The sequence below is a fragment of the Malus sylvestris genome, chromosome 4 (genome assembly GCF_916048215.2).
Source record: "Malus sylvestris chromosome 4, drMalSylv7.2, whole genome shotgun sequence".
NCBI classification, from domain to species: Eukaryota; Viridiplantae; Streptophyta; class Magnoliopsida; order Rosales; family Rosaceae; genus Malus; species Malus sylvestris.
In genome coordinates, this window is record NC_062263.1 from 18,302,706 (window position 1) to 18,312,039 (window position 9,334).

Genomic DNA, 9,334 nt, shown 5'->3' on the forward strand with positions numbered 1-9,334 from the left:
CTACAAATCCAAAAAAATCCCCTAAATCCTAAACCAGAAATTCACATAAATAAAAAGGGGTGTGATATCCACACACCCCTTTTTACTTCTCACACGTCCTTCTAATTTTCGACCGTCAAATCGGATGAATTGAAGATCAACGGACAGAAATTAACAAAGGGTTTGTGAGAAGTAAAAATAGGTGTGTAGATAACACACCCCAATAAAAAAACCCTAATTCATAATTTCCTAAATGTTAGTTGGATGATGGTTGCTGACAGTGTTTTCGACAACGGTGATGTGTTGTTGGTGGTCGCGACGACAATAATTCGTCGAGGAGAAGAGATGGGTGGTGTCGTCATGGTTCTGGGACCTAGGTACTCTAGGATGTTGTCCAGGACGAGAGAGAGGTGGTGCCAACGTGGTGGTCAAGATGACGGTGAGAAGAGTGAGTATCAAGGAGGATATGATAGGAATGGATGGTCTGGAGTCTAAGAGAGATAGAGCAGCAGAAGAGTCCATCCAGTATATTACGAACGGGCCGGTTCAAGTCGGCCCGACCTTAAATTACACACGCCCCGGCCTGCTTATCCTCTAAAAAAATTGGACTCGTCTTGTAGCCGTTCCAAACCTTGTCTACCCAACCCGATCCACAGTTCCTCTACCTGTTTGCCCATCCCTAATTGAATCTAATTTTTCCACCTTGAGTACTGTTTTTGCTATTTGGCAACTAAATTCACAACCTGAGTCGGATGAGTTCTCACGTGGAAGGGAGGCGGTCATAGAAAAGGTACGATTCTCCTCGAATTTTTATTCAATGTTCTTGCGGAATGTTTTTGCGGAAGATGCAAACATTTCTAAAAGAACTTGATATGCAAACATTTCTAAAAGAACTTAATAAAACGCCCTATCCTTCGACCCAAAGAAAAACCGAGACCGGAGCAAATAAGCTAAGCAGCAGTCACGAAACCAACCAAGAAACAACTTGGTTCACAAAACAAAACACATATGCCTCTGAAAATCATAACATGATGATGCAAAAGAATTTACCAAATCATAACAAGCAGCAACATAAACCAATGAGCCCTAACATGATCAGAGAAATGCATCATCGTTTGACAACGACAAAGAAAAAATAACCAAACTATTACACAGCCCAATGCTGCATGTATAAAATCGAAGGAATTCAAACAGAGTAGCTAACATTGTCACGAACGAAACTAGATTGATAAACTAAGCTACAAATATGAATCCAGTGCCCGTTGTACAAAATCTCCAACCAGATCGAACGGAGGAAAAACACCTTGAAACTTGCTTGTTAAACTCATTTCCCTGCAACTTATCATTCATAACTCAAAAGTAAACAAAAGACACAGATAAACACCACAACAAAATAGACTAACAAAGGCAATGTCTTGTAGAATTTTAAAGCAATAAACTAAATCACTGGGCTACACCGAGCCACTTTGTGAAGTTGTCGAATTCTGTGTAATCGCTGTCAGAGATCATAGTTTTGTACCAAGCCTTTCCAGCTGCCTTGATGGCGGTAGCTTCCTCCTGGATAAAAGAAAATTCAACAAGCAAATCAGCACATGCCCACAATCATATAGAAGTAAACAAGACTCGAACAAGTATTAGGCAAGATAAACCGATATTGGACATTAGCATACATGATCAAGCAAGATAGAGAATGGTATATGTAACTACACATGAACAAACATTTCTTTTCCGAAATAGGATTTACATAAGAGCGACACAAACAAAAAAATATTAGATATGCATTTCCTTTGTCCGAAATAATCTGAACCAAGAAATAATGGATATTGGAAACATGTAAGATCAATTTTTTTTGCCATACTGAATGTTTCACTTTCACCTGCTCAAAGTATTGAAACAAATATCTACTTCCGCAATGAAATGCCCTAGGATCTTGGTTTACCAAAACAATTTGATCATTTACTACAGCTTTGATCTTGGTTTATTCTATGCTTTACCAAAGCTTTGATACGAATGCAAGCAACATCTCTTCACCTAAAAACCAGGATCATATAAAAAGGGGCATCATTTACTATAAAGTCACACCACTCAGACCCACTCACCGCACGGAGGCGGGTTACTTAAACATCTTTGCAACACAATTACATGTACTATTTAAAGTATAATTCGCTTCTTAGCATTAGCACTTTTCAAGTATCATTAGATACCAAATAATAACAAATTAGTAATGCAAGCACATCATTTCGTGATCAAATCGTCCTGTAAAATCCTCTAAAACACAAAACATACTGTGAAACAATCAATCTTATTTCATAATTATCAACATCATATTGCAATCTAATGATTCTAATCATGTTGTATTATCCTAGCAGCAAAACGAACAATCATATTTTATAACTAACAACTAACGTATCATAAAAAATAATTCAAATAGAAACAAGCGGGATCGATTACCTTAGTAATGGGCTTTCTCTTCTTGTCAAGCTTCTCCTTCTTGGCCTTCACGCGCTGCTCCTCAGCCAAAAGTGACATTCTCCTCGCTGTCTTAGCATAGGGGTTCAACTTGAGCAGTGTGTTGAGATTTTTGAGAGGGTTTTTCTTCATTGGAGCTCTCTTGGCATCCTTCTTGATTGGCCTGACAACAGATTGAACTTCATCAGAGTTGATGATCCTCGCCAAGTCAGCATTGACCATCTTCGACCTCGGCAGCACATATCCCTTCTTCTTCTCCGAGGGCTTGTCAAACGACCCGTAAATTGAGTCAAGCTTCTCGAAAGCAGACTTGGTCCAGATCACAAACCGACCCAAATGCCCACCAGGAGCGAGCTTCAGCAGGTTGAGCCTCTCCACATTGATAATCTCGACACCGGGAAGGTTCCTGAAGGCCTTCACCAGCTTAGCTCCTTCAGTTCCGTAAACAATGAGAGGTCCTTTGCGGTTGATGTACCTCCTGTTCCTCATCTTACCCTTTCCGGGGCGAATCGCGTGGCTGTCCTTCGCCTTCTCGGCGTCGGCGTAAGCCCCGATCTGCTTCAGAAGCTTCAGAGCCGCCGAGGTCTTCTCCACGCCCTCCGCTGAGTCGCTGACGACAAGAGGAAGCTCAGGAACGGTCTCGATTTTGTGACCGCGGGCCATGACCAGAGAGGGAACTGCAGAAGCCGCAATCGCCGAAACGATGGCGTACCGCTTCTGGTTCACGTTGATCCTCCGATGCCATCGGCGCCAGATCTTGGTGGGAGCGAACATGCGCCCGCCGCGGCACATGTTTCCGAAGGCTCCCTGCCCGGCGCGGTGGGTCCCGCCTCCGGGAACACGGGGGATACGCGAGACGGCGCGTCCGGTTCCCCAGGACTCGGCGGAGGTCTGGTGACCTGCCTTCTTGGAAACCGCATAGGGCTGGCGGCTGTTGTTCGACATTTGAGAGTGGACGAAGGTGACAACGTCCGGGCGGATGGACGCCTTCATGACGTCGGGAAAGGCGACGGTCTGGGGCTGATCGGTGGCCATGTCGCCGTCTAGGGTTTGGACGGTGACGAGGGGGCGAACAGCTGCGGCGGCGGCCATTTCTGAGAGAGTGGGTGGAGTGTGAGAGAGGGAGATGCGATGCGAGGGTTTAGGGTTGTGAGAAATGAGAATAAAGCGGATTTTTATACCTACAATGTTTGGGCCCTAGGGTTTTTTCAGGGTTGGACATTTGGACTTGCTCCATTTTCTTTTATTTCTTTTTTGTCCTAGTATTTTCCTAATTTCGAAAACAAAATGATGTTAATATGAATTTCTTACATGTTTTTGGGTCAATCAATTATTTCTTACATTCAATTCTGTATTCATTTTATTTTGCGAAATGCTATAATATTTAGAATTTGGCTTTAATATTTGTATGCGTTGACATAGTTATTATCTTGACGATCAACTTGTGATTGTATTAAATATATATCTTCTTGTGAATAATCAAAATCTAAAAATCAACAGTATTCTCAAAATTTCAAAAAAAAAAAAAAAAATTGCGATTTTATTTTTAAAGTTATAGCATATATTGGGCCAGATAAGGTAGGCTGGAGCAGTTGGGCCTCATAATGTTTGTGGGGCATGTGTCACTATGCTGGAACAAAACCCCAATTTGAAATATAAAATGAGAAATTAGCCCTAATATTTGATGATGAGTTCTTAATATTGAAAAATTTGACCAAAGACATTATTAATGTTGAAACTACTTTTCGACAGATAAGATATTATCTCTAATGATTTACACATTTTGAAGAGAATGAGACGTTGGAGACGATCAATCACCTCACGTCAGAATAATAATGTTATTAACCAACGAAGCTACAAGCTCTTTATAATGATATAAAAATATAATTTTTAAATAGATGGCGATGAAGTAAAACGGTAAACGAAGATCATGGTACTCTCCTCAAGTTGCAATTGGTAAAATTATAATTAAGCGTCTCCATTCATTGCTGATTGATTTTGAGAAATTTGCGTAGATTCTAACATTTATTTTCTTTTTGTTACTGAATTGTCAATGTTTTGTTATTCAGGAAAAAAAAAAAAAAAACCTTTCACGTATGCACACAGACTTTACTCATCAATTCACTCATAACAATCGCATAAAAAAGCCTTTCCTTTGTAACTTTAATACAACTAACCCCAAATTGACAATTACATGAAGTGCAGGAAGTAACCTACAGTTTTGCTCCAAAACACACAACCAGTCAGCGGGTGTAAGTAGGAAGAAGTTCAACATGACAGACCGTTACTCAGCTTCGTGGGGACAATTCCTGCATCTACTGTTTTCGTATTGACATCATATGATACCAGGACCTTCCTCTGAACAAAAATAAACAGGATTTATTAGTCAAGATAAAAGAAAATCACGAGTTTTAAAAAGACTAATTAAGAGAGGATGCTGCTAGGCTCATTAAGAGTTAATGGAACTCTCAAGATTTTGAAGGTTTCTCAGAAAGAAACAGCTCACGAAAAGTTTCATTTTTTGGTCATGCATGTAAAGTTTTATTGAAACTTCTAATTTGAGCATTTTCGGAGTCATCTTAGTCACCAATCTCTTTAATTTACACAAGATTTTTCTCTAAGATAGCATGTGAAATTTATAGTTAAGATCATTAGACTCATTACTGATAGCAGCAGTATTTGATCCTCATAACAAATTTAAAATCCGCAAGAAAAGATATTCAGTTCAACGAGAATACATCAGCAATCCAAAGGCTAGCAAATGCGTAAACTAGCAAAACTGGATTTTTTTTTTCTTGGCATAGTGTAAACATAGCTAGCAAAATGGGTAATTTTTGTGAAAGAAAAACAATAACCACATTGCTTTTTATACTCAACTCTACAAGGGCATTTGGGATTGACAAGGATAACTGAGAAACAATACAAACATATGCCTAATGAAATAGTATGAATTACCATTGGCTCAAAGTCCGGACTGGACAAGTTGATGATGAGATTCCTCATTAACAACAGAACCTGCAGAAAAAACAAATATTTAACTACAGGCTCATCTCTTCTCGCTGTTTACGTAAGAGTCAGGAAATATAAACCCCTCGATGCCTTCTCCTGAGTGTACGGTTTTGTGTTTGTCTGTATGAACAAATTTTCAGATGACACTGCCAGATACTATTATTCTGGAATGGTAAATTTGTTAGCTAATAGGGATAGGCTTTCACATGATAGTCCCGCTGTTACTTGTTGATCTTATTTCACATTGATTCGTAATAACTATTCTCATCCCACTGTTACTTGTTATTTGTTAATCTTAGAAACCATCAAGAAATAAATTGTTAAAAGTAATGTAATTTCATTCAACTCACAGTTTCTATATTAATGGGATCCATTTCCCTGAGTTTCTGAGCGTGACCTTTTGTGTCTGGATCAAAAACACCCCCGATGAAGCCATAAACTTGGGAAAAATCAGGAAGACCTGCAAAATAGTATATACATATATGATAAATATCCCACCATCAATTTTCTTTAAATTCAAAGTCGATGATGGATATAGTCAGCAGTTACGATCTGATGATCACCATGATGCCCAAGAGCTTGTTTCCCTTGATAAGGTATCTTGGAACTTGGCAGGGGGCCATAAGACTGCATGTGTTAAACCTTGATAACCCCTTTGATCCAATATCAGCTGAATCAGTAACGTCGTACCCCATAATAAGCGCTGGAAAGTTCTCGACAAAACTATTCTACCATAAGCATATCAAGGAAAACAACTAGAAAAAGAGAATGTCTACCTTCAGTGCCGTGAAGATTAGTAAATTCTTCTTGTGACAACAGAATTTGGTCTGATGGAGGGTTTATCAAAATGGAATTTTCATCCCAAGGAGAATACGTAGATGCAATGGCGTTCAGTGAAGAAGGATAAGCAATGGATGCGTGCAACGGAAGTAAAACTGCAAATTCCGATATTGAACAATTAAAAAAAAGGATGACAACAATTAAGGTTTAAGCTATAGAAAGACACAATGCCACTATCTTCAACAATGGAGAACCATTTTTTGAGGCCTTCTGCGGGTAAGGATAAGCAGCCTTGCGCTTTGGCCGCGGAGGAGGCACGTGTGCGGTTGTCCCGCTCTTTTGAACTTTCAAGAAGTACTTCTGAGCATGACTTCGAATCTGCAAAACCTCAATTCTTCAAAAACCCCCCAAAATCTTAAAAAATCCCTCCAAAATCTAACCAATTTCGATCCACAGAGCAGAAAAATAATTTGCTTCAAACCTGAATAACGGTTTTCGAACCCACAAAATCTTCGATTTTCTTCCAGTCTCGATCAAACCTGAAAATCCACAAAAGCTTCAATAACTACTAACATCAAAATCTACAGTAAATCAGTTATACACATTAAAAATTTTCCATTACATCACTCTGTTCACAATTCTAAAAGATAATCACGACAGTAAAGTGAGAACTAAATTGCAGCAAAAGAGTATTGAAGTTTCAAAATTTGACGAATTCAAAATAAAACCCACAACCCAAAAGAAAAAAAAAAAAAAAAAACAGAACCCAAACAAAGCTACACGAAAAGCAATTAAACTAAACCCCACTAAGCAATCAATTAAACTGAAACAGAATAGCCAAGTGGTGCGTTGCCTGGTAGATAGGGCTTTCCTCTTCAACACAGTGCATACGGGTTCAAACCCTCGCCCTCCCCGTAGTTTAAATGAATTTTAGTGAAGATTATCTTATCGTTTGTAAACAGTAAATAAAAAAATGAAACAGAAATGAATATTTGAAAGTGATGAAGGAAAGAAGAAAGGGAGATGAAGAATTGACCGTTGAAGAGCTTCAAGGAACTTGTCGTGCTCTTCGTCGGTCCAGCTTTCTCTGGACTTGGTGATGGTGTATGGCTTCCGGACCTTCTTCCCTGACCCGTCTGAGGACGGCGTCGACGCCATACCCATTGACGATTGGTGGCTGTTGGCGTCAGTGGAGTTCATGTGGCTTCCCAAAGCATGAAAGCCTCACTGAATGAATGAATGAATGTGATGTGAGAGAGAGAGAGAGAGAGAGAGAGAGAGGAGTACGTGTGTCTGTGGCGCGCAGAGAGAGAGAGAGAGGAGTACGTGTGTCTGTGGCGCGCGGGGGTCTGAGGGAGTGTGTGTTCCAAAATTCGAGGTGGTGACGTGTGAGTGAATTGAGGCCGCCCAATTATTTGGCCACAAATCTTCTTCCCCCACTCAATTAATCGATCACCCCGCGTAACAACGGCAAGGTCCCACCCATCTTCTTCCCCCATTCAGGTTTATTTTTTTGGTTTTAGGGTTTTTAAACTTTATACGAAGCTGGCAAAAAATACTGTTAAAAGCTTTGGAATGATGTGTACGATTTGACTGTAGCGAGAGGGCTTTGGAGTGACGTTTATCATTTGGCTGTGGCGGGAGGTGGGCTAAAATGTCTTGAGCCTTCTCTGCCTTGCCATAGATTAGTCATATTCTTCGGGGTGTGGGGTATCTCAGTTTTGGCAAAAAAAAAAAAATAATAATAAAAAATATTGAGGAGATCATATTTTTAAACTACATTAATGTACCATCTTATGTGACAAATAATACATACAATCAACATCTAATGAGATAGATTAATTAATTAACGTGACACGCACACATTATTTGCAAATCAAATGAAACACTAATATAGTACAAAAATATAATTTCTCTAACATTTACCTAATAATAATCGTTCCTTATCTTTGTACATCTCACATCACCCAAGGGAGTGAATCCTGTAAGTCTTATATATATATATATATATATATATATATATATATTCCTATCTCTACCTAGCACGAGACATTTTGGGAGCTCACTGACTTCGGGTTCCATCGGAACTCCAAAGTTAAGCGAGTTTGCGCGAGAACAATCCCATGATGGGTGACCCATTAGGAAGTTCTCGTGTGAGTTCTCAGAAACAAAACCGTAAGGGCGTGGTTGGGGCCCAAAGCGGATAATATCGTGCTACGACAGAGTCGAGCCTGGGATGTGGTGGGGGCCCGAACCAGGATGTGACAATTTGGTATCAGAGCCAATCCTTGGCCGGGAGCGTGCCGACGAGGACGTCGGGCCCCTAAGGGGGTGGATTGTAACATCCCACATCACTCAGGAGAGTGGATCCTGTAAGTCTTATATGTATATTCTCATCTCTACCTAGCATGAGGCTTTTGGGAAGCTCACTAGCTTCGGATTCCATCGGAACTCCGAAGTTAAGCGAGTTCGCGTGAGAGCAATCCCATGATAGGTGACCTACTGGAAAGTTCTTGTGTGAGTTTCTAGAAACAAAACCGTGATGGCATGGTCGGGGCGTCCAAAGCGGACAATATCGTGCTACGACGGAGTCGAGCCCAGGTTCTCGTGTGAGTTCTCAGAAACAAAATCGTAAGAGCGTGGTCGGGGTTCAAAGCGGACAATATTGTGCTACGATGAAGTCGAACCTGGTATATGATAGGGACCCGGACCAGAATGCGATATCATAACTCATGCAAAGCTCAATGTGATACCCACTATGGTGCCTTGCTCTGGTAACAAATAATAGAACCCTTTTGAATAATTTTCCTTTACTTCCAACAAAAGTATGTGCATATGTGTAAGTTAATTGGATAGTAAAACATGTGCTAGCTAGAAAGAAAGTACATATAGTTTTACATCAATTAATATAAACATATGTCACATTACCTTGGTCTCTTGTTCCACAAACAATCGAGAACTTGTCTTGCAGGCTTATTGAATGATTCGTGGGGTGTGCGATGCGGACAAACAGGAAGCCCACTGTGCAGGTGAATTAGTGGTTAGCCACAAATTGAGAAATAATCGTGGCCGGTTTTGTGATGATGCTACGTGCAAC

General features: G+C 40.2%; 2 protein-coding genes across 2 annotated transcripts; both read right to left on the reverse strand.

Moving 5' to 3' along the window:
• Positions 1–1,115: 1,115 nt before the first annotated feature.
• LOC126619967 (60S ribosomal protein L4) lies at positions 1,116–3,608 on the reverse strand. Its single transcript, XM_050288408.1, has 2 exons — positions 2,431–3,608; positions 1,116–1,536 (listed from the first exon to the last, which is right to left on the reverse strand). Exons 1-2 carry the CDS (start codon positions 3,538–3,540, stop codon positions 1,423–1,425), a joined length of 1,224 nt encoding a protein of 407 aa, XP_050144365.1. The 5' UTR covers positions 3,541–3,608; the 3' UTR covers positions 1,116–1,422.
• Positions 3,609–4,556: 948 nt separating this feature from the next.
• LOC126619968 (protein REVEILLE 8) lies at positions 4,557–7,660 on the reverse strand. Its single transcript, XM_050288409.1, is given in 9 exon segments — positions 4,557–4,806; positions 5,404–5,463; positions 5,808–5,917; positions 6,021–6,074; positions 6,077–6,127; positions 6,234–6,392; positions 6,492–6,615; positions 6,719–6,776; positions 7,274–7,660. Coding segments are annotated over 9 exon segments (870 nt in total). The 5' UTR covers positions 7,438–7,660; the 3' UTR covers positions 4,557–4,716.
• Between the last annotated feature and the right edge of the window lie 1,674 nt (positions 7,661–9,334).